This window comes from Montipora foliosa, chromosome 14, assembly GCF_036669935.1.
Source record: "Montipora foliosa isolate CH-2021 chromosome 14, ASM3666993v2, whole genome shotgun sequence".
NCBI lineage: Eukaryota > Metazoa > Cnidaria > Anthozoa > Scleractinia > Acroporidae > Montipora > Montipora foliosa.
Genome location: NC_090882.1, coordinates 23,335,465 through 23,360,900, shown reverse-complemented (window position 1 = coordinate 23,360,900; position 25,436 = coordinate 23,335,465). Strand labels below are relative to the sequence as shown.

The following is a 25,436-nucleotide window of genomic DNA, read 5'->3' as shown; positions in this document are numbered from 1 at the left end:
CGTAAGCCTATCAAGCTCTTCTTCTGGGAAAGTTTCTGGTTCTTTTTTTACCACGACAATCGGCGGTATAGGAGAAAACAACATGTCACCGAGATGCTGGAGATCTGCTGCCATCTTGGCCTACAGTTGAATTACAACACAGAATAGAAATGGGTTATTCCAGAAAAAATCCGTACCCCCTGTCGGATGGGGTCGCTTTTTAACCCCCCCTCTCACCTGGATTTCCTGAAGCACAAGACCCCCCTCCTGTCTGGATTTCCAAGACAAAACACCCCCCTCCCACCTGGATTTCCAGGAAAAAATATGAGGCTTAAATTTAATTTACTTTTAATAGAAAATACGTACAATCACGTCTAGAAAATGTTCTTTTTTAATTTCGAAAGCTTCGGCTAAATTATATCAAAAATTCTATTGCGTGGAACTAAGAAAAGAAAGGAGCAAAAAATGTGAAAAAGCGAACGAGTGTTTACTTTCTTAGCCACTAAAAATCAATTGCCCTTTTTCTTTCTTTGTGCTAAATATGGTCCTAAAGTAAATGCAATTAGTATTAATAGAATATGATAAAAAAGTTCAACAGTCGTTCCTTTTCGAGACATAAGGTCCCTAAAGATCGAGAACTTCTAAATGAAAACCTTTCGAAGAAGGCAACTTTATACACGTTTATCGTGATTCACATATCCTACCTTCAAGAACCTGTAGTCCTAATCTACATCATAATTATCACCAAACAAACAAGATTTCAATGGGGCTATAAACGTGAAATTACACAACAGTGGCGCACTGGGTCTGGGTACGAGTAGAAATGTGTCAGGCATTTCAAACTCTTCATTGCAACATAACAACGTCACTCGTTCTTTAGTATCTTGATGTTCCCATTTTCTGCTATAAAAGGACCTGTGAAGGAACTTAGATTATCACTTTTGTCAGGTGAGAAATATCTGAACAAAATATATGTACCATTTTCAGGGTCTGAGAGCAATGAACTGTCACTGAACTAAACGTTCGAATCGCGTGAATTATCCGTCAAAATGACCCCAGCAGAAGAGTTTTTCAAGTTCAACCCCCCCTCCCGCCTGGATTTCCAGAGTATTTGACCCCCCCTCCCACAAGAATTTCCAGAATCCCATCCGTTGGGGGGGGCGGGGGGGGGGTGGATTTTTTCTGGAACAACCCAGTAAATGTTAATATTTGTGGCATGAGCACAAAAGCCACAAACTAAATAGATAAAGTTTGCACTCTTTTGGGCTTTTGAAATTCCATGACTCTTCAAAGTTTGCTATGACCTAAATCTGACAATTTTCCTAGTCAGAAATTTTCCAAAAAAATTATCATCATCTCCATTTAATTGTTTTAATTGGCCAGAAAACCTGCCTAACTTGGTTATTTTCTGCAATCAGTACCATTCTTCAATGACGTTTCATGACCCACACCTAAATTCCATGACTTTCCATGCCTGGTAAATTGACATCATAAAATTCCATGACTTTCCAGGTTTTCCAGGTTTTCCATGACCTGTAGTAACCCTGATAGAAAATTAGATAAACGCTGATTCAAGTTTTCAGTTCAATTTTTGTCTTGTCAAATAAAAATGTGCTAATTTTACTTCACAGACCAAATTTTACACTTGTGTTTCTTCAACTGAGGGGAAAATATAGATGACTTTTCCATAACCCACACCTACATGCACATTCTAAGACTTTACAGGCCTGGAAAATAAATTAAAGTAAACTATTTATTAATCCTGGTTTTCCATAACTTTCAAAAACTTAGTTGATATTTTGTGTTCAAATTATCAGTCACAACAAAAATTAATAAGACATAGGCCAATATATAATGGGGTTTCACTTTCTTGTGAAATTACGTGATGGTATCTTTTTGTTCTACATCAACATGACAGAATAAAATCCATTAACTGTGAATGTTAAGAAGATGCTTGCTCTTCACTGAAAATAATTTATGTACTTTTTTCTGAGAGAATCAACATGTCTGAAATTATGAGTCTGAAGAAGACATGCTAATGATTTTATTTTCCATGAACTGTGATCCGTTATTTGTGGTGCTTACAGTCAAAACTGCCCAAGCGTAGCCACCCAAATAAGCTTTTGACATCTGTTTTACTTGACACGTTTTTGATTACTCTAATGGCTTCCAGTTTGAAACGGGCCAAACATATATTCAGAACAAGCATGAACAGTCCGGGAGAATGCCAGTTTTGGAAGAAGCGATGACGTCACGATTCTATTGTTTCGCCCGAAAATCGCAAAAAATAAACGGAAGAAAATATGGGCTTTCAAAAAAGCTTGATTCTAGGTTCCATCGCTCAATATCCGAGAATTTTAAAGCCTCATTATCAAACGTTCCTTGAGCGAGAGTTGGGAATTTTTGGAAGAGCGAATCGATAAAATCTTTATCATTTTGGAAGGGCCTTCGAAGAAGCCGCCGCCATTTTGATCGCCATCGAATGTAAGTACTTGTTGTTTTGTGCTTTTTTCAATAGCTTGCCGAATTTTTTCGATATCAAGACTAATTTTCCTCGAAACTACAATAAGTTAGTGTTGTGTCGCCAAAGTTTCATCGGTGGCAACAAGCTAGTAAAAATGGCAACCATGTATTGAAAATTGCCGTAATAGGAAATGGTCTCTGACAGAAGACGACTGGAAATTTAAGCTTACACATAATTCATCGTGAGTACTTCGAGTCTTTCTTCGTTTTCACTAGATACTTCGTTAGGCTTGTTTAGAAGGAAGGTCTGTTATTCTGTAATAGCTGAATCATTTAAGCAGATTTATGAAATATTTTTTTTTTGTCGGCGTGGAATTTGACAGAAGTGCAAGTTTGATAAGGGGAACATGTATCATGCACATGCACTGACAATGACAACCCTTCCCTGTCCCTACCACCATGCTCACCCTACAGATAGTGAAATGACTTCCAGGGAAATGTTTATATTTAAACAATTCATTGATTTCTTTATAAACTCACAGCAAAATCATTGCCTTAAAATATGAGGTGTAAAGGAAAACACCTTCACAGTGCCCGTTAAATTAAGGACTTGTTCAAATGAAATAAAATGCTGTGATCAATACATGATATGTTTAAATTGCTATGTTTATTGATAACAGACTGTTATCTTAATTCTGTTGTCTTTTTTTTTAGGTTCAAGAGGCTTTCAATACTCAAAGAAATAATAAAATTTAATAAACAGTAGTTTACATTTTTTTTCTAAATCTCATTTGTCTTCTTTCAATATTTGATGGAGTTTGAATATTGCAAATTGTAAGCAGTGAGACTGCCATAGCTTCTATATCTAGCAAGGCCACATTTAGGCACTGCCCCAGATTAAAAGATGCATATACAGGGCCTTCAGAAATGTTAGAGTTAATTAGCAGTGCATGCATTCACAACAATGTGAGGCATCACACTGAATTGTTTGAGAAGTCAAGCAAACTAAAGGAAGGAAAGATTCACTCTAAACCAGCCACAATAAGTTTGGAAAACCTTTGTAATTAGCATTTTGTGAAGAAAGGGGGAGAGAAATTTTTTTGGATAAAAGTCTCAGTGTCTAAACTTTTAGGCACTGCCCTAAATTAAAAGATGCATATACAGGGCCTTTAGAAATGTTAGAGTTAATTAGCACTGCATGATTTCACAACAATGTGAGGCATCACACTGAATTGTTTGAGAAGTCAAGCAAACTAAAGGAAGGAAAGACTCGCTCTAAACCAGCCACAATAAGTTTGGAAAACATTTGTAATTAGCAATTTGTGAAGAAAGGGGGAGAGAAATTTTTTTGGATAAAAGTTTCAGTGTTCAAACTTTTAGGCACTGCCCCAAATTACTGAAAAGATGCATATACAGGGCCTTCAGAAATGTTAGAGTTAATTAGCAGTGCATGCATTCACAACAATGTGAGGCATCACACTGAATTGTTTGAGAAGTCAAGCAAACTAAGGGAAGGAAAGACTCACTCTAACCTTTGTAATTAGCATTTTGTGAAGAAAGGGGGAGAGAAATTTTTTTGGATAAAAGTTTCAGTGTTCAAACTTTTAGGCACTGCCCCAAATTACTGAAAAGATGCATATACAGGGCATTCAGAAATGTTAGAGTTAATTAGCAGTGCATGATTTCACAACAATGTGAAGCATCACACTGAATTGTTTGAGAAGTTAAACAAACTAAAGGAAGGAAAGATTCACTCTAAACCAGCCACAATAAGTTTGGAAAACCTTTGTGATTAGCAATTTGTGAAGAAAGGGGGAGAGAAATTTTTTTGGATAAAAGTCTCAGTGTCTAAACTTTTAGGCACTGCCCTAAATTAAAAGATGCATATACAGGGCCTTTAGAAATGTTAGAGTTAATTAGCAGTGCATGCATTCACAACAATGTGAGGCATCACACTGAATTGTTTGAGAAGTCAAGCAAACTAAAGGAAGAAAAGACTCGCTCTAACCCAGCCACAATAAGTTTGGAAAACCTTTGTAATTAGCATTTTGTGAAGAAAGGGGGAGAGAAATTTTTTTGGATAAAAGTTTCAGTGTTCAAACTTTTAGGCACTGCCCCAAATTACTGAAAAGATGCATATACAGGGCCTTCAGAAATGTTAGAGTTAATTAGCAGTGCATGCATTCACAACAATGTGAGGCATCACACTGAATTGTTTGAGAAGTCAAGCAAACTAAAGGAAGGAAAGACTCGCTCTAAACCAGCCACAATAAGTTTGGAAAACATTTGTAATTAGCAATTTGTGAAGAAAGGGGGAGAGAAATTTTTTTGGATAAAAGTTTCAGTGTTCAAACTTTTAGGCACTGCCCCAAATTACTGAAAAGATGCATATACAGGGCATTCAGAAGTGTTAGAGTTAATTAGCAGTGCATGATTTTGCAACAATGTGAAGCATCACACTGAATTGTTTGAGAAGTTAAACAAACTAAAGGAAGGAAAGATTCACTCTAAACCAGCCACAATAAGTTTGGAAAACCTTTGTAATTAGCAATTTGTGAAGAAAGGGGGAGGGAAATGTTTTTGGATAAAAGTCTCAGTGTTCAAACTTTTAGGCACTGCCCCAAATTACTGAAAAGATGCATATACAGGGCATTCAGAAGTGTTAGAGTTAATTAGCAGTGCATGATTTTGCAACAATGTGAAGCATCACACTGAATTGTTTGAGAAGTTAAACAAACTAAAGGAAGGAAAGATTCACTCTAAACCAGCCACAATAATTAAGTTTGGAAAACCTTTGTGATTAGCATTTTGTGAAGAAAGGGGGAAAGAAATTTTTTTGGATAAAAGTCTCAGTGTCCAAACACCCTGTGTATCTTTTAGCAACCCCCTTTTTCAACTTTAGATGACATTACAAAAACAAAACTCTGAGATGATTTTACTTTGAATAATTGTACTTTGAGGAGTAATAACTTCCTCAGGGCTGTACCTAGGATTTTTGTCTGCGGGGGCAAACTCCACAAACCTTCACAGGGATCTCCCATATACAGCCCAACAAAATCAAACACTATGTTAGAAAAAAAATTAGTTTTCCTGGCGGGGGCAACTGCCCCCCCCCCCCTCCCCCCGCTATGTACGGCCCTGTTCCTGACTGATGGGGAGACATTTGATACATCACAAGCAGACTGCTCTTCTTGGTTCTACTAATATATACACAGTCTAGCCATGTCTTGAAGCCTTAGCTTTAACACTATTCTAAAACATCTTTTAGTGTGGAGTGACCAATTTCACAAGTATTTTATCTTTGCCCACGGAATTTAGAAAAAAATGTCGAGTTTTGCTCCAATAAAAGTAAGTAACATTAGTATCTGACAGCGACAAAACAGTAGTCAGACTATTGATGGATTATTATCTTGAGATAAAAGCAAACAGTGACACATTTAAAACATAACCACTGATTAATTCAGGAAATGAAAGCCAGTGTTTATCCGAAGTAAACTACAACGACTGAAGACCACATAACGTTGGTTTTGCACTCTGTGCGGATTTTAAGAAACACTACATCACATTTGACCTCTAAGCAATCGACCAGGCTAAACAAAACCGAATATTTACGAGACAAATAACTGCAAACACAAAAATCCTCTTATTACGTATTTCAATAAACATGGAATAAAAATGACGAAGACTTGAAAAACTATTTTACCTGTTTGAAGTTCGAGATTACATAGCCAGGCTGCATTCCACTGATACAAGTTACGCAAAAGATCTTCCACGTGTATCTGCCTTTTTCGATTCAATACCTTAATATCTTGGCGTAAACGGCGTGACCTTCGCGTGGAAATGAACCTTGGTTTTATACAAGAAGCATCGACATTGCTAATGCTCTGAGCACTACGTGCATGTTACGGTCAATAAAATACGCTCAATATTCTATTTCTATCACGAGAATGGTCATTATCCGTACAAAACGACTTTTCCTAGAATTAGGCAAAGAAAAGTCGAAATGAAATCCAAAATAAAGCGAATACTTTTATCCCTACATTCCCCCGAATTCAGCCGCCATTTATAATGTTTTGAAAATGCCCATCGCCATGGTGATCATGTTATGGTTCGTGACGTAATCCATTGTTCTCGCTTCTTCCAAAACTGGCATTCTCCCGGACTGATGAACATGTGATGAAAAATGTTGCATGTTTGTTTATCAAATGTCCAAGTTGGATTTAGGTGGGATTTTATTCCTGCCCAAACTTTGGTCAAATTTAACTTTTTACATAGCAAAAGGTTTTTCCGGAATTCTATTGTACTCAAACTTTGATTTCAAGCCTTCTGTGTTTGATATGCAAAAGAAATTGAATGGTTACAAAACTAATCAAAAACTTGTCAAAAGATGTAAAACTTCTAAAGTCGGGTGGCTATGCTTGAACACATTTGACTGCAGCAGCGATATCAACTGCTTGTGCATGACCATAACCATGACCATTACAGCCCCTTTAGGAAATAATAAAATTATTGCTTTTACTAAAATTTCAGTGGAGTTATTAAATTTTGTTCTCTCGGCCATAATTTTTTTTTTTTTTTTATGACAAGGTACCTTGGTTTTAAGAAATTATAACATAGCTAATAGATTTGCCCAATCAAAATCAGCACACGAAAGCATTCTCCATAATCCAAAGGAGCATGTTAACAGCACAAGCTGACATTTACGAGCAACTCTGATGCTTCGTTCATGCCTTCCAAACTTCCCATGTGAAGCATGACTTGATGGCTTCTGACCTTTTGGGTCTAAAAAAGTGTGGTACAGGAAAATATCTATACCTCCCCCACAGAAGGTTTTTTCATGTGAACCCACCCCCTTGGAATATCCATTAACCCTCAAACTTTCCCTTATGTAATTGGCTGTTGAGACCACCCCCTGGCCTCAGAATTTCCCATGACCTTCCATGGGGTGGGTATGGAACCACACCCTGTAGGCCTAAAATTTTTGCCTGTAAAGGGGAGAGCCCCCACCCCCCACCCCCGCTGTGCCCCTTATGGTTGCACGTGTCCACACGTACAAAATTTGTGGCATATCAGATAACACATACACGTTGTTTTCATATTTGGCAACAAATCAGCGAGGGAATTCCGCATACACGAAGTAACCATAAAACATGCAAACTAGAACTCTGTTCATTAAGAGGATTTCTCACGAAACTATTCAATCAGAAATGGTCGAAAACACTAAAATACTACAAGATGAGGTCAGTTTTCATTCAAAGTGAACATCAGCAGACCACGGCATAACGATATGTTTTACACGAGTTGCAGTTAGAATCGGAAATATTGTTTGAGAATTCATAATTGAGTATGAGGCAGTACGGACACTATCCTGAGGAGTGAAGAAAACTTTAGGGTCGGGAACTTTAACACACAGCAAGAAGCCTTACGAAGGTTGAGTTCGACGCATTGACACGAGAGAATTCCTTCCAGAAGTTTGCGATGGAATTTGAAAGCCAGACTCGCTGCCTCGGTTACTAAAAATCTACTTTGCAATATAACACAATAAATATGATCATGTAGGGCTACATACCGCTATTATTCAGCAAAGAAGTCAGCACAACAAAACCGCAAACCCTTGCTCGACACCAACAAATAAATCAGGCGAAAAGCGCGCGAAAATGACGTCCGGAGGTCATGTGACATCAAAAGCACCAATGGCAGTACGCGATTCGCGTGTAAAAGTCCTAGGCCTATTCTTTTTCTTCTTTCCGAACTCAAGGAGGATTGGACCCTCTTCCCAGAATCCTTTGCTTCACGACTATATTATCAATTTTTCCCAGAATCCTTGAATAGACTGTTGACAGATAGAGTAGTCTGCGTGGCAGGCGCCAGGAAGGGGAAGGAAGGGGAAAAACTGGGCGCGCGCGAAACGCGCGGAGCGAGGGAGAGAGGAAGCTTCCGTTCCCCCAACCGCCCCTCCCCCCATCCCCGCATCGCCTCGCGCGCGCGCGCCCGATTTCGATTCCCCTTCTATCGCAGGCTACAGATAGACTAAAGATTAACCGCGGTCAAACGCACGAGCATGGGCAATGCATTCGTACCCGGTCGCTGGCCGCGAAAATTTCCCGCGCCAAAATTTAATTGAAACCAATGCAGCACCGGTGTCACGCGAAAAAAAAAATAATAATAAATAATGAAAGACAGTGATTATATAATTCGCTAAAGTGAAGCGAAGTACTGCAAACGGAAGGTTTTCGTTTTAACCCTATTCAGACTGGGCTTTTTTGGTCAATCTGTGACTGGGGGGGGGGGCTCCTCGGACCCCCCTCTGTATCTCTGGAACTACTAATGCTAGGGTCATGAAATTTACACACAATGATCATCTCCGTACAAAGAAGCCCCACACCCATAACAGAAAACCAATTGGTAATTATTAAACTGGGTTATCGGAAGATGTCGAGATTCACTAATGACGAGCAGATCACGATAAATAACTGAGAAATAACGATATTTTGCGATAACCAAGTTCAATAATTGTATCATTCCTTCACTAAGTAATTTTTTAATATTTAAATCGCTCTTTACCAACTCAAGGAAGTAATCTGCCCCTGTTTTTCACACAAGAGCGTGATTACTATTACTCATGAGTAGAATATTATTTGCAGTGAAACACGTTTAGACGGTAGAATGCATGAGCAGACTAATTTGTAGGCAGCTATTTGCAATACAAGTAGTGGGCTCTCGGCCAATAAAAAGGCAGGATGAAGTACATCGTATGATAATTGTTGAATATTATGCGAAGACTGGATGTGTTTCTCCGGACAATTTGACTTTGAATTTAAATTTCAAGGCCACATTATCCTAGAGAAAATATCTGTGCGTAAATCAATGCTTTAGAGGTGATGAGGGTACTAGTCCGGGTGCCCGCGCTGGGAAAGGGGGTTAAAAAATGATTTCGTTTACTCGGCGAGCTGGCAGACTTTAATTCACCCAGCAATGTTCTTTAGACATTATTGAATAACAATGGGGTGGCAGTGGAGCTGGCCAAGTGGGCCATGGTAATTTGCAGCACCTCAAAGTACACCACTCCTGAGTATTTATGTGTTTTCTAAAGTGATTTTCACATCAATCTGGGACGAGGGGTATCACCTATGGTCATGAACAGATTATGTCTAACAAAACAAAATTTTGACAAGATAGAGTTCATGCCTTGGATAACATGATGTTTATAATAGGTCACGTGATCAGATTGTGACGTCATAAAATTGACAAAAACGGACAAAGTCAATATGGCCGAGTACATCTTTTTGGGGAGGGCATTTTACATTTGTTCTTTTTTTATATAAAGTCCCTTTTGCATATCAATTAAAGACTACTGAGAAAAATATTGAGCAATTTAGTGATAGTTCACGCATAGAAATCGAGAGCAAATGTAATTGTTTTCGTAAACCTCCAGGCACGGTATTTCTGCCGTGTCGAATGCAATTGAGACAATAGATAATGAGATAATTTCCTTCATTATCTTTTGTTTGAATTGCATTTGACATGGCAGAAATGCAACTTATGAACCAGGCCTTATAGTCATTTAAAACTTTACTTTTTAAACGAAGTTTAATTACTCTTCACAGACACTTCGAAAAACGCCAAAAAGCTGCTACACTACTCACTATCTATTACATAATAGGTAGTGGGTACAGCAGCTAATCAGAGAACGGCATTCCTCATAGAACACCAATAGGATGTTCTATATATAGAGTGTTCAATTACATCCAATATAAAACTAAATAAAAAAAAACTAATTTTTGCAACCTAAGTTGCCTGTAGCATTGGGAAATCACGTCTGTGACTAAAACAGGCTTATAAATTTTCTACGTTTATCTCAGGGAAAAATAGAAGTTTACTCTGCTAGTTGGTCACTGCACTCATTTAGTAATCATTTAACCTGTACTTCTCTCGTTCATGAACGTGATGGGTCGCTCATTGTGCCCCTACCCTACCTCAAGAATATTTACTTAAAGGGAACCTCCACTCTGACAATAAGTTTACTTCAAATCACACGAATTAATTTTAAGAATCAAATTTGTTTGAAGATTTCAACCGGGGCCACCCAACCTTTTTCTGCCAATCACAAGACGAGCTCAGAACAAAAGAATCGGAGTTCGTTCATTTCGGACCAATCACAAATGAGAGACTTGCGGTACAAAGGTTGTTTATTTCCATCAAAGAAGAGACGACTGAAAATTTTCACTGCCGGGCGCCGCGAATTTTCAAAACTGAAACGGACCAAACACATATACATTTTCCAATGATGGCTTGACTGAAGAAAAAAGAGATTCAATGCAAATTTGACTTATTTTTTCAAATATGTTTTCCGAACGACTTGACGGTCGCTCGACGGTCGCGAATGTTGACAGACTTGCATCGTAATGTAGTAAAATATGCGTTATGTTCGGAATGACTGCAACGTTGAAGACAAACAACGGACTTTATATCAGTATTGGACTCAACAATACTGAAACAACGAGGGGCTTAATAAAATATTTTGAGTTGTCTGCTATAACGGATCGCCAGCAGTTGACGCGAAGGTCGACGAAACAGAATTTCGTCGGACCAGCTACAATCTTGAAGGCCGATAAATTTTTACAACCTGCAACATTAATTTGAACAGAAGTATTCTCATCCTTACTTCATATTACAGGGCATTATGTGTAGATAGCCACACGGTTTCGAGTTTAATTTGGAATCAATTTGCGCGAGTGAGTTTTTCAAAAAGCTGAAATTCTCACGAGCTGCTTCGGCGAATGCAATTTCAGCTTTTTGAAAAATTCCCAAGTGCAACAGTACACGTCGTTTTTATTCCGTGAATAAATTGTGTTCGGTAGTACGTTTCATGGCGTTTTGTCTTCAAAATTCCTGCCGTCATCCAGTAAATATATTTGTGTTTCCTCTCCGCCGTCCCGCCGTACGTTCTCCGTATTCATTCCGTGAGTTTTAGTCTCAAAATTCCTGGCCGTCATTCAATGTTTGTGTTAACTCTGTCATCCTGGACGTTCCCGGCCGTCATTCGGTAAATATAGCTGTCCAGTACATTTCGTCTCCATAATTCCCGGTCCATGGGTTTACGGTAAATGTATTTCCTGAACTCTTCAAGGCTGCCATTCGGTACACATATTTGCGATGAATACGTCTTTAGCATTCGAGGCCCAAATTTGCTTTGTAAATATATTTATTTTTTGGCCTGTTTCTCAAAATTTTTGGCTGCCATGTAGAAAATATTTATTTCCCTTTCCGGTGATGAAAATGAACAACATTTCGTCGGAAATAGAAGCGTCGCAATCCACTTTCACATTGCCTTTCGCATCAAGTACAGTCCGAAATGAACGAACTCCGATTCTTTTGTTCTGAAGTCGTCTTGTGATTGGCTGAAAAACGTTGGGTGGCCCCGGTTGAGTTCGTTACACTGTAACTAACAAAGCGCGTTTGCCTTAAAGAAATGAATTATAGAATCGTTTATTTTTGTATTCAAAGTTCAGGGACGGCACCATCTTGAATAATTGTGACGTGTCTTGGTTGCTCTTTTGTTATAAGACAAAAGCTCTTTGTGTCAGAACAAAAGAGCAACCAAGACACGTCACAATTATTCAAGATGGCGGCGCCCAGGAAATTTGAAAACAAAAATACGCGATTCTTAAATTCGTTTTTCTCCACTATAGACACTCTTCTCTTGGAAAAAAAATAAAATTAACGTTATTGCAAATACTATATCCTGCAGTTTAAAGTGATTGTTTGGTAGGAGTGGAGGTTCCCTTTAATACTAATCAGTGTTTTCTTAATAAGCGCTTTGCCAGCATGCCTTTATTGCACAAGTGAATGACATCAGAATTGACACAAAGGATATAAACTGATACAAAGGATTAAATTTCCTCGTCGTCGTCATTTTCTTGGAGGTTGCTGCATTCATTCTCACAAGGGCAAGCGGCCGTGGAGGAGAGTCCAACTCGCCGGCAAGAACATCTTGCGTGCCCTTCTTACACCTGCACACAATCAGTTCCAAGAGACTTTCTGGAGCTGGATCTTTCTCCATCAATTTTGGAACAAGATTTCCCATCTCATCCTTTGACCACCCATTTCCATCTGGTGATGTTAGTGAAAGCCTCCTGTCTCGGGCATGTTTCCAAATGAAGCATTGATAGTTGGCTCTTTTGACATGAAACAATGCACTATCCTCAGTTGGCGGAGGTTTGCTGCTCTCCAGGTGTTTCTTAGTAAAAAGCTTGTACCTGAGATGGTTCAAATTTGAAGTAGCTTCTCCATATAAAAGACCGATAAATTTGAAACAAGCAATCAAAGTTTCATCGCTTATGACTGTGCAGTCTGTACCCAGGTTGTTCAGTCCAAGAAGGTCATCTTTATGTTTCTTCAGTGTAATGAACCCTCTCTTTTTGCCTATGCCGTTTAGGGTACTCGTGGAATCGCATCCTGTCAAAGCATGCATGGCCGGTAAGAGATTGCACACGTCTTGCCCCACTTTTTCAACAGCTTTGTGCACGGGAATGAACCTTCTATATCTTCCAGTACCTGTGTGGAACCAAAGCTCTTCAATGGACTGCAGTTGGCTAAAATGATACCAGCATAAGACTGCCACATCCGTGTCTGGGGAAAAAATGATTATCCTCTTGATAGAATTACTGTTGTTTGAGAACTGGTTTGTGATATATTCACAATGCACAAAAATTCTACTGTCTGCTTCCTCGTGGTCGGAATAGAGAGGAATTATCTCTTCTCTGTTCAACGTCTTGGTAACTTTCACTGCTGATCCATCTTGTGATGCTAGAATGAGTGTTTGCCCATCCTTGAGTTGTCCGGGAAGGTTCTCACACCAATCAGAAAGTAGAAACGTCAACAAATTAGATTTGTTTTTTCCACTGGACAAATAACGCTTGAGACTGGCCGGCAACTTCATTTCTCTGCTCTGAATCTTTATTTCTATGGCCATCCACTGAGATCGTCTGGATCTTTCTCCCGACTTTATCGAGTCTTCTACATCATATCGGTCTGGGACAATATGGACTTGACTGGCGAACTGAAATTTAGCAATGATAGTTCCTGCAATTTTGTCAGATAGCTCTCCGAATGTTTTCATCTTTCCTTTCGACAACATCTGAATGATTGCCAAAAGGTCAACTATGTACGCTGTTTGATGAAGACTATAAGCAGGAAGTGTGCTCTCTGAAAGACTGTCCATTTCAAGTTCCTTCAGCAAAGTACTCTTGGTTGGTTTCCTCAAAGACCCATCCATGTTGGCCAATGCAAGGGGAACAGATGCAAGTTCATACGACTGCACTTCTTCTAGATCAATGTCACGGTCTTTGGGCACAACAAGAAGTCTACTATACACCTGCCTGTCGAGGTTGATTGTCTTCAGAGCCTGTTTTCTCTTACTTGACTTAATAGGTTTGTTCAGACTTTGAAAGGTTTTGATGTTGATTTTCTTCAAAGGATCCCAGAAATTCTCCTTGTCAGATATTAGCCTGGCTTGGACAAACTCCCCCATTACCTTTTCTCCTTGCTCCTTAGCACTGAGTAAAGATTCCGAAACTTCAGATGATACAACTGTCCCAGTGGCGATATTGATCAGTGGCATCTTTTCTCCCTCGTACTGACTGATATCGAATGGATTCACCAATTTCGTTTCAATGCACTGAATGATATTATTCACGTCATTTTCATCTCTTTCAATTCTTTGTGACCCCAGTTCTTTATGGCAGCTTGAGCTTGCTGAAGTCCCACTCATAACTTTAAAAGACGCTGTTGCAGCTGCCATCATATGAGCTGTGAGTGCCCACCTATCTCTTGTGCCCTCCATGCCGGTAACTCCAACAATTCCTCCTTTGGTTTTGGAATCTCTGTTCACTGTCTGCTCCAATGCCATGTCTGGTGAGACAGAATTGAACGATGACACGAAAGATGACGTTGAAACAGCGTGGGCTCTATTCTCAGTGAAATCTCGATGTACTGTTGGGGCGACCTCTTGCAGCATCTTCATATCCGTTAGGTAAACTGTTCCCCATCTAAAGTAGTTTAGGTGGTGAAATGCTCTGTCATAGGGTAGCATTGCACGGAATGTTTCAAGATGCAAAAGCCAACTCGCATCTCTGTCACCGTGAATGAAATTCAATAACAACCACACCATTTCCATGTATTCATTCCAAAATGCAAACAAAGCCGAGCATTTACGACCATGTTCTTTGAACTGGATATACAGTGGACTAATCTTCTCAATCAGCAAGTTACCGAGCTCAATTGCTTTCTGTCGGATTTCAGTTCGTTGTTGTAGTACTGAGTTGTGCCCTTGTTGGAAAAGACTGAGCAACCTCTGTTTCTTCTCTTTGATGCAATTCATCTCTGTCTCCTCCATTTTTCCGTTTTTCTCCAACCGTTCCATAAAGTTGTTCCACTGTCATCTCTCCAATGCTTCAAGAGTTAGTTTATGAGCTCTTATTGCTCTATTATAGTGCGTCCCGCTGATTATCTTCGTTACGACATTGCTACCACATAGGTCACTCTCGATCCAAAGATCCTCGACACCTGATTCTGTCATGCGCTTGCCAATAACACCGAGGAAGTTTTTAGCTCGATGAAACCCTCCCAGTCGAACAATTACATTGTCCAGTTCTGGTGAAGTGGCCCACTGAATGCGCTTGGCCTCACAGTAAATTCCTTCGTCGAAAGTTACTACTGCATTCTTCTAACGTAAGCTCTCGCGGAAGGTTTTGTCCAGACTTTTCAGGCATGTGTATACTGTGTTTGGTTCTTTAACAGGTGCAGGTATCATCGGAGGAAAACCTATACGGGTTGGTCGAGAGTTGTTCACAGTGACTATAGCATGAAAGCCAGTCCACCCTGGAACGTTCTGCTTGTCTTGTGTTTGACCTACTTCAACAGTGACCAGCTTTGTTGGGGTATTTCTGGTAAACACCCAGGCTTGATTCAATCCTTGTACCTTTTCTCTCTCCAATGCACATTGTTGAAAGAAGTTTGCCTTGACTTGTTTGGCAAAAGTGGGTAATGGCGTCTTACTGGTGAACCAAGTTCGTACAGTTTTGTCTCAGCAGATGTTAATGCTCGTCTTCTGACCTTGCTAATGTTCTGCGTAGGGAGAACCAGGTTCTTTGGATCTAGTGCAAACCCCTCCTGGTAAAAAGCCATACTCATCACGTGTCTACTTTCGTTCCCAGCAACACTATCCTGCAAGTAGTCTGCATTGTCTGCAGCACTTTGCACAAATGTATCACTCGCAACGTTCGAAGGCAGAATTGCTTGATAATATCCATCTTCCTCTTCAAACTGATTCAAACTCATTTCTGCCCATTTTGTGTCGATCTGTTCACATTCCCAGTAGCTTACACAGTGGCCATGGTGGTTTCACATGGTGATTATTTCCTTTCCCCGCACCATGGTTTTCATAGCCAGCCCAAGGCCTACATTTTTGGGCATTTTCTTCCTGCCCCCTGAATTACAAGATATAATATCTTGGCCGATAGCTAAAATATTCCTTGTCTCGTTCTCCTTTAGAACACTTTCATTCAAATCGTTGGGGTCGTCGATGGACAGTCCCTCTCCTTCAAATGCTCTCTGAGATTGCAACAACCATCTTAAAAATTGCTTGAGACTTGCAGGTACAACTTCTGTAGCCTTCTGTATACTTATGTCAGATACGTTCAGCGGCTGTGTTTCAATTCCAGTGACACTCTTCATTTCACTTCGAAGAATAATGGCTGCGTGATACAGCACCTGGGCACACGTGTCGGCCAGTGTAGGGGCATTTCGAGAATCTTTTGTCGCTTCGGTTAGTTCCGCAACAAGGTTAATGATTTCTGCAAGATTCAGTGAGGAACTGCAAACAAGTTCAGATCTATTTCTCTCGTACCGTTGATGGAATTGTATCTTTTCGCCGTAGTGTTGAATTAATTTTCTCTTCAAGTTTTGAACTTTATACATGTCAGCCACGGCTTTCTCCATTCCAGAATCAGTAAGGTGACGTTTATACATACATAAAAGCGTCGCCATGTCGTAAGCTCTTCCCTCTTTAACCAGCTTTTGTTCAATTTCGTTGATCAGTTTCAGAAACGCGCTGCCATACTCAACCTGGATATTATTGTCACTTCCATTGGACTTAGATGATGATGCAGCAGCTGTATATCTTCGATAACAACCTCTGTGGTACTTGGCTTCCATAGCAACCAGATCCTCACCACGAATTCTCATCATCATCGTCTCGTCATTTCGGCATTTAGCGGCGTTCATCAATGTGTCATACACTTGCAAATTAGCAACCTGCGTCAGATCCCTCTCTCCTTTACACTTAACCTGCTGGCAAACCATACACAGTTTCCAATTCGTAGCCATGACTGAACTTCGTAGAGTAACGGATGTTGAAGGCTGTGATGCCAAAGCGTCATGTTGTGTGCTAGCGTGGTATTTAACATTCTCATTACTGGTGTAGGTGCTGTAGCACGATTTATGCCACTTAACATTTTCTATTAAGAATGTGTTATTTTTGAGGTCGGGCGAAATGCGTATGAAAATGTCATCATTCCTTTGTTTGGCACATTCTATAAATTTGTTAACAGATGACTCCATTCCATTTTGAAGTTTTTCGTTTTTATTGACTGTTTGACATTTGATGCATTTGTCATAGTTAGAACTAAGTCTTGGTCGTTTAGAACTTAGCTTGATTCCTGGACTACTTTGACTGGACGCCATCTCTTATTTTCTACATGAAAGAGACAATTGTTTAGATCCAAAGTGTTAAAAGTTTCATTAAATACAACCATTTTTGTCCTTAACAGAAGGAGGATATGGGGAATTAAAATATTAAAGCCTAACAAAAAAAAGCCAAACAAAAAAATGCTCAGTGGTTTTTAAGCGAAAAAATTGTGCTTTCGATTTTCATTTCGAAAAGCTCGCACTTTAAAAATGAATGGCCCTTTTTCACGCCACGCTATTTAATTCAAGAATTTGTTGGGTCGCAGTTTGTACCGCCGTCAATTCTGCTTTGAACTGGTTTATTTTTTTCTTGCAGATGAAATCGACAAGCTTTTATTTACGGCCTTTTATTTATTTCTAATTCGTTGAGACCTCGACAAGTTATTAATTTTTTTTATTGTTTAACGAAATAAAACGGACTCTATATTTTCCATCGTTACTTTACAGTTGCAAGTGTTTGCAATTAGTGAAGTGTGTGAAGAGAACACTTCTGTTAAGATTTAAAGTATCCTTTAACTAGTCCTTAGTTTATGACTGAGATCGTCCCCCAGTATTATCATTTAAAATTAAACTAGTTGTATCGGATTCTATATTGTGTTTCTATATCTATTTATTACAAACAGGTGTCGTAGTTTTCTTCGCTCGTTAGATGTGTTCTTTTATACTTTTATGACTACTTTAACCTTTCCCTTTGAAACTCAGTTTCGAGATGCGATCCAATCGGCTGATTCAAATCAAATCAATATTGAGAGAAAAGCAATTACGAGGTAAACTATAAAACAATGAAAACAGTTAACTCTTTTCTGACAACTTACCTTGAAGGACTAAATAATAACCACCATGATCCCAGAATCACACAAATTGCAAGCACTAAGCGTATTCTGAGAAAACATAACACCGAAAGGTATTATGGGAAATACAGTTTGTTGTAGGAATGGATAGACGGGAAAATGAAAGAAGAACAACGAGAACATCGTATTTCCATTTACGTATTTTTAATAATGACATTTTTGCAATGCGTATCTTTTCTTCAAAAATATAATACATGTGTAAAATATGGGAGTTAGTCTTAATGTCATAACATCACAGAAAAAGAATATTTCCTTAATAGGAATATGGAAATACACAATTTAGAAATTAACATACAAGAGATGGAAGTGAAGCTACCAATTTTTCTTTATAGTGCCTTAATTTGGCGAATATTCCGTTTAACATTGAGGCAGCCCCTCAAAAAATTAAAAACAGTGAGCGGTTTCATTAAGTACAATTTCCTTGGAGACATCCCTAATGAACTATGATAAAATTTCCTCTTGTACATTTCAATTTTACACCTCACACCTCCTAGACAACTCTCACAACCCTAGACAACGTGAGCATACGAGGAAAGCAGCTATTTACAAAATATGCGTGATTCTTAGCATAGTCTCTTTACAACTAGTGATGAAGAGTTACCCCCGGCCCACACATTAGCGTTGCAAATGCATCACTCATGTATATTGTTGCTTTGAGAACCTGTAATTATAGTTATTGTTGCTCGCATTTTGTTCCAATCTCTTAGCACTCGTAAGACCCAAGAGAGCGAATCATCCTCGTTGGATGCTTACTTTCCCCTCGTTTTCTGTATTTGTGACGCCCTCTCTCGTTACTTTTATAACGGGGTTGCTATCTCGTGGAGTAACAAAGTTGAAGCACGATTTTACTAAGATGATTTAATTGCATGCTCGTGTACCGAGTACGAATGCTGTATATCTAAATCTCTTTAGTACGTGTCACGTTAAGGTTTTTGGTGCGAATGAGATGCTACGGCAAACGACTTAACGCCCAAAAGCAGTAATAGGCACCTTGAGATCTACGACGACGACAACCGGCCAGAAAACAATGATATCCGGCATTGGTTAACAGAGCATTAACAATCGTGCTGCACGTGTCACACGGATTTTAGCACATATTTGTGCTGTACTCTGCATAACGACGGCGTAAAATTACCAAATTTTAGGTTTTGATGACAACTGAGAGCATGCAAAAGAAAATCTTTCATTTTTTTTATTTTTACGATACTTCGCCCAGACTGTACTACGTGAACGAGAGAGACTAATTGCGAAAGACTTATCAAAGAGCAAATTAAAGTTACATTTTGAGCTAGGTGACGTTTTCGCACGTTGCCGTCGGAGATCTTAAGGTCCGTAATTTTAGTCTATGGGTCAAAAGAGCGGAAGTGAACGTGCAGCACGTGCGAGGCGCATTTGTGTACATTACCGTACTTGTCAAAACAACAACTTAAAATGAGTAAGTTTAAGGCCATGTTACACGAGGAAATTTTTCTTGCAACTCGCAACGCAACGATGACGAACAAAAAACCTTTCAAGTTGCAGAGGGTATGTTACACGTTGGCAACTTCTTTCGCAACTTGCAACGCGTACAATAACAAACAAGATGGCGGACGCGCTATGTCGCCTAAAAGAAGAGCTCTGAGTGGCCCATTCTGACAAAATTGCGTTGCGGCAAGTTGCAGAGGGGATGTCACACGCAAGCAACCTGTCTCGCAACGTTGCCAAAAGTAGAGGGTCGTTCTACTTTTCTCGCAACTCGCAACGCAACAATTGCAATTGCAAAATGGGGTGTTACACGTGAATTTTTTCTCGCAACTTGCAACGCAACGTTTGTTGCGATGCGAGTTGCAAGAAAAATTGCCTCGTGTAACATGGCCTTTAAGGGTCGATTTACACGGTGCGATTTTGGCGTATGCAACAAGCTTACGACAGGCCTGACAACTCGTTTACGTTTGTCGCGTACGTAAGGAAAAATGTCGTAGCATTTTAAAACATGTTTTAAAACGCTGCGAATGGTATCGTAGGTCTGTCGTAAGCTTGTCGCATGCGCCAAAAATCGTACCGTGTAAATCGGCCCTAATTTAAGGTTTTGGCGACATGTAACCAACAAGACAACGCGCGCTCTTCCCTCTCCTTTCAGAGTACCAAGATATAAAGGATCTCGCTGAAGGTCTTGCTAAAGACGAAGTTGACGGATTGCTGTTAGATGCGTTTACTGCAAATTACTTGATTAACAACGACTGGAAAAACAGAGGCGATTTAGGTCGGTTCGAAAGAGTGAAAATCTTGGATCGTCTATTTTCTATCAGAATTTTTCTCCCACTTCCAAAAGAGGATAGGCGACGTTTGGAAATTTGTGTTCGACGAAGCAGCGAGGAATACTTCAAAACGGACATTGCTTACAAATACATGCTTCGAAACATTGTAAGTATAATGTCTACTAAAAGATTGAGAAACTCGATCGCCTATACATTTGGCCCGGCCCAGCTGTTTAAAGGATGGATAGCGCTATCTACCGGATAAATCACTGAATAGTGATATTTCCGGCCGATAGCGCTATCCATCGTTTGAACAACTGAAGGACTGAACGTAAATCAACTTTTTGAAGTGGCTTAATATAGGAAAAACATATAAAACCGATTGCTTCAACATTGTAGCCGAAAGAAATCGATAAAACTAGAAACGCTTAATTTAGACAATCAAGATAAAATCGATAAGAAGTAAATAAAAGTAATGAAAGAAATAAATTAAACGATTGATAGGGGAATAGAGCCTTACGCATGCGCTAGACGTCATTCGAGACCCCGAAGATAAAATAAATTACGGAAAAAGGACAGAGTTCTTGCTAGACCCTGGCCTCGCCTTCAGGCCTTAGCGAATGCGAACTAAGGCTTTTTGCGTCATATCGTTTCTTGTTCTTTGGCCATCGAAACTTAACAATGAGAAATATAATACTACAAATAGTGGTGATAAACACGGCAAAGCAATAACTTTTTACTATGATCTTGACCACAATATACACTTTCAAAAGTAACCGTTATAATTTTGAAAAAAACCATGATATATTAATTTCGAAGGATCTGAGTCCATGGTTGGTTATGACAGTTACTTTTGAAAATGAATGTTACAACATGTTTGTTCATAATATTACGACGCTTCTTCGTGTTCATAACCGTTATTTATATTTCGTTGTTCATTAAGCTTTTTATCCTTATTAAACGTCTTTTTGTTTGCTTAGGATATTGGACAAAGCAACCCATGGAACCAGCGTTTATATTTATTTAGGTCGACCGAGCCACTTTTTCGGAAGAGTCTATATTTGCTGCTGGGTACACTACCCGCTTTCATTGTCATTGGTTTGGCATGGGAATTGGTCAAGAGGCAAAGAATGCAAACATTCAGAGTGAACAAAAATGGTAAGGCAAGAGTTCCCTGCTAACAGAGGTTTCTTTCCCAGGTGATCTGGTGACGTAATTTGGAGGACTGGAAAGAAAATTTTTAACGCCGTATCCCACAACCGCGCGCGGCCTTAGGTTTTGTTTCCAAATTTCCTGCAGTATTTCCATCGCCAAAACTCAACAGATCATTCGGTGTCTCCCACATTCCTGTTACTGAATGAACAGTCAAGTGGAAACCACCGAGATCTAACCTCTCCTCTGCCATGTTGATGTCGGAAATAACATTCAAGGCCGCGCGCGGTTGTGGGATACGGCGTTGAAATTTTTCTCCCCAGTCCTCCGAATTACGTCACCAGATCACCTAGTCCCTTTGGTTCCTTTGACAATTACGGGAAAAGGGACCTCTGCCATGGGTCGAAACTGGCTTTGTTGACCATTTGCGGCGGTTACTTAGTGACCGTATCATCACGTGACATCTGACGTGACGCTTAAGGGACACCATGTTACCCGCGGGCACAATAAATAGCAGCGGAATTATTGTAAAGAAATGCGCATGACACAGCTGGCTCATGTCACAGTCGGCAAACATATCAGGGAGCATGCGCTTTAAAACAGGTCGCGGATGGCGGTTGGATCAAAGCCGGAGTTTCTAAAAAGGCCCCAAAGTGTAGTTTTCGATGGCGCGCGGCAATGTTTTAGCCAATTATCAAGTTCCACAGCAATCAAGTGATTTCTGTTGGCACTGAAGCGACCACTCAGTGTTACACACTACTTCAAACTCGTTCTTCAAACTCGCTACTAACTTTCTATGAACTTAGTAACATCACTTGTCGCCTAAGGTTAGTTTTTTTCTCCCCGAAAGGTCCCACAAGGCCCATCGAGATGAACGCACTACTCACAAGGAGAGAGTTAAAAGACATAGTAGAGAACATTGATGAAGTTGAAAGGTGTCTTGATAAGATTTTGGAGCTAAAAGAGGCTTATAACAACCTGGACGACTGCTGGAGTGACGGCAACGAAAGTCAAAGAGAATCATGTTTGATAACATCGGTGGGAAATCGCTCAACAAAGACGTGACGTTTCTTCTTGTGGTCGCTGGGTAGTGCGCGATATAAAAAAGAGAGGCCTTGGAACTATGCAGAAGACATGAAGGGATCGAGACAATACAAGCAAGAGTTTTCCCATAAGATTTTATACCATGTAGTTTTAGAAAAAATCTTGAGTTTGTTAATTGAAAAAATGATTGATCCTTTAATGGCATCGCAAAGAGCCATGCAAAGCGCGGGTGAGATCGACGTAGATGTGGGACTCATGCTAGAGATATTTTGGAATTATTTTCCATCGGAGCTGTTCACCTACCATGAACTTCACATGAAACTCCAGCGTGCGCTGTAAGACTCACAGAGAACATACGCACCTTAATTATGCTAAACGTTAAATAAAATCTTAGAATTAATGTCTCGACTCAGTTCAGTTTAATAGTTTGGCAGTGAATGCAATTACTGTAAATGTAACATGTAACGTCCCCCCCCCCCCCTAGCTATGCGTTTACAATCCTAGGATTCCTTGTCAAGCACCCTTTGTTGCAAAAACGCGGCAACATCGCTTCCGAGACGTTATTAGACTGACGAACAATTGGGATGAAGTTTAGACTACTGGACACTTCAAATTTTCTTAAAATCCGGCTATACATATGGACGCTTTGTATGATCCATCTTTTATTTGTTCGCGAATCAACCACAAGTTTACACATGCAGTCGTCGATGCAGTAGTCGACCTAATAGCGAAGGTCTTCAAGCACTTAAACACTTTTTCGATCAACGCACTGTCAAAGAACCTAGCTCGGAAACGCTCCTCCGCCTTGCCGAACTAGTTTTAACGCTTAATTGTTTTTCATTCGCCGGCAACTATTACAAACAAATTAATGGTGTAGCGATGGGCACAAGAATGGGACCTAGCTCTGCCAATCTTTTTGTAGGATATGTTGAACACCAATTTTTTAGTCAGTACAACGGCCCCAAACCTGAACTCTACGGCCGTTACATCGACGACTGCATCGGCGCTATTTCATCCAGCAGAGAAGAACTCGATCCGATCAATTTATAACCTCAACTCTTTTCATCCGGCTCTTAAATATACCTGGGAAATTTCGGAAACTTCATTGGCTTTTCTAGATATCAACGTTTCTATTAGAGGCAACGTGCTATGTACTAGTGTGCACTACAAACCTACTGATTCACACAGTTATTTGTTGTATTCATCGTCACATCCATCACATGTCAAGAACTCCATCCCTTATTCTCAATTTCTTAGACTTCGACGTCTATGTAGTGATGACTCCGATTTTTCAAGCAAATCAGAGGAGATGTGCCAGTTCTTCGAAAAACGTGGCTATCCTGTCTCTGTGGTCAAAGCGGGCCATCATCGCGCCCAACAATTTGATCGACAGTCATCACTACAAACGTCACAAAAAGATAAGAATGACAGAATTCCACTCACCCTCACTTTCCATCCTCATAATCACGCAGTCAAAAGCATCATTCTTAGTAATTTTAAATTACTCCAAAATGATCCCGAGACTGGTAGAATCTTTTCGCAACCTCCGCTTATTTCATTCAAACGCGACAAAAACGTAGGCAACTTTTTAGTTAGAAGCGCGCTCAAAACTAACGAGCAACCCGGCACTTTCAAATGCGCGCGCTCACGATGCAAAACTTGTCTTTTCATTGTTAACACTAGCAAGATATCGGGACCTAAGCGATCTGTTAAGATCACCGATCGTTTCACATGTACCTCCGCAAATGTCATTTATTGCATAACCTGCACGTTATGCAATAAATTATACATTGGTGAGACAGGTAGACGACTAGGCGACCGATTCCGCGAACACCTTCGCGATGTTGAGAAGAATGACAAGGATGCATCCAAGCCAGTCGCTCGCCATTTTAATCTGCCTAACCACTCCAAAAAACACATGGCTATCTGCGGCCTTTCCCTACATCTAGGTACGACGGAAAGCCGCAAGAATCTGGAACAAAAATTCATCTTTCAAATCGGCACCCTTAATCCTCACGGTATTAACGGACGCTTTTCATTTAACTAATATATTCCTATTTTTCACGTTGCCATGTTACCACCAATAGCGTAGCTCCTACTCTACTATAAAAACTACACGTAACCCATAATCCCTCGATTCGCTCTGACGAAGGGCTAACGCTCGAAACGTCAGCTTTTAGAATCTCTGTACGGTGGCCAATTTACATTATCAACTCCGTTGATAAAACCAAATTTTTGTATACTACTTCCCCACCGACGCAGCACCACAGTTTCTTTAGAAACTACCCCTTCATTCATTTGTTTCAATGTTGTTTCCTATCGTTTTCTCATTATGTTTGTGACAGTCTACGAAACGCCGCCCTTCACTAAACATCGCAATTTCAGGCAGCATTTAGACGAACTCAGTTTCACATCGACACGGTGTGACTTCGAAACGACGCCAAAATCGATGAGGTTTGGAATTGTTTACACGGAACCGTTTTCGCCAGTAAATCCAAGACGTGATGGCATATACGCGATTTCCCTTATAAAAATCATTGCACTCTGGGTCAGTCTGTTAAATACTAAAAAAACCCACTGGTACATTTTGAAAAAATGCCAGCGTATCTTGACAATATAAAACCCGAGTTCTGTTGAGTTCTATGGATCCCTGTGGAATTCTTTCTGACCCAAAAATCACGGGGCCACAACCTCCAAATCTGTGGTCCTTTCCCGGTATGCATGCATCAGAGCAAGAGAAGACAGCCGTTCCGTTTTCATAGCGGCACGCAGGTAGCGTTCCGGGGTGGGCGTTGAAACCGGCATTGTGAGGAGAATGGTGAGTACCGCATTTTCGTTTGGGTAGCGAGAGGTCTGGATTTGCGCTTTCAGGATCGCTGTGCTCTTACCAGGAGGAGAACATTGGCTGCCACTTCGTTTTCCACCGAAGGATCTCAGTATCATTATGATATTCTCTCTTCTC

At 40.0% G+C, this 25,436-nt stretch overlaps 2 protein-coding genes across 6 annotated transcripts in view; one reads left to right on the top strand and one right to left on the bottom strand.

Moving 5' to 3' along the window:
* LOC137984677 (uncharacterized) overlaps window positions 1–8,154 on the bottom strand; it is an 18,256-nt gene extending 10,102 nt beyond the window's left edge. Inside the window, exons 1-3 of one of the 5 annotated variants that reach the window (XM_068831917.1) lie at window positions 8,012–8,060; window positions 1,431–1,523; window positions 1–120 (exon numbers count right to left, since the gene is read on the bottom strand). The exon at window positions 1–120 is cut by the window's left edge and continues 49 nt beyond it. In XM_068831917.1, the coding sequence (XP_068688018.1) occupies window positions 1–114 (114 nt within the window). In that variant the 5' untranslated portion in view covers window positions 115–120; window positions 1,431–1,523; window positions 8,012–8,060. The other 4 variants (XM_068831918.1, XM_068831915.1, XM_068831916.1 and 1 more) reach the window with 4 other exon arrangements.
* LOC137984679 (uncharacterized) lies at window positions 846–23,144 on the top strand. Its single transcript, XM_068831920.1, has 4 exons — window positions 846–927; window positions 20,161–20,444; window positions 21,259–21,436; window positions 22,281–23,144. The coding sequence occupies exons 1-4, from the start codon at window positions 867–869 to the stop codon at window positions 22,493–22,495; spliced, it is 738 nt and encodes a 245-aa protein (XP_068688021.1). The 5' UTR covers window positions 846–866; the 3' UTR covers window positions 22,496–23,144.
* The last annotated feature ends 2,292 nt before the right edge of the window (window positions 23,145–25,436 follow it).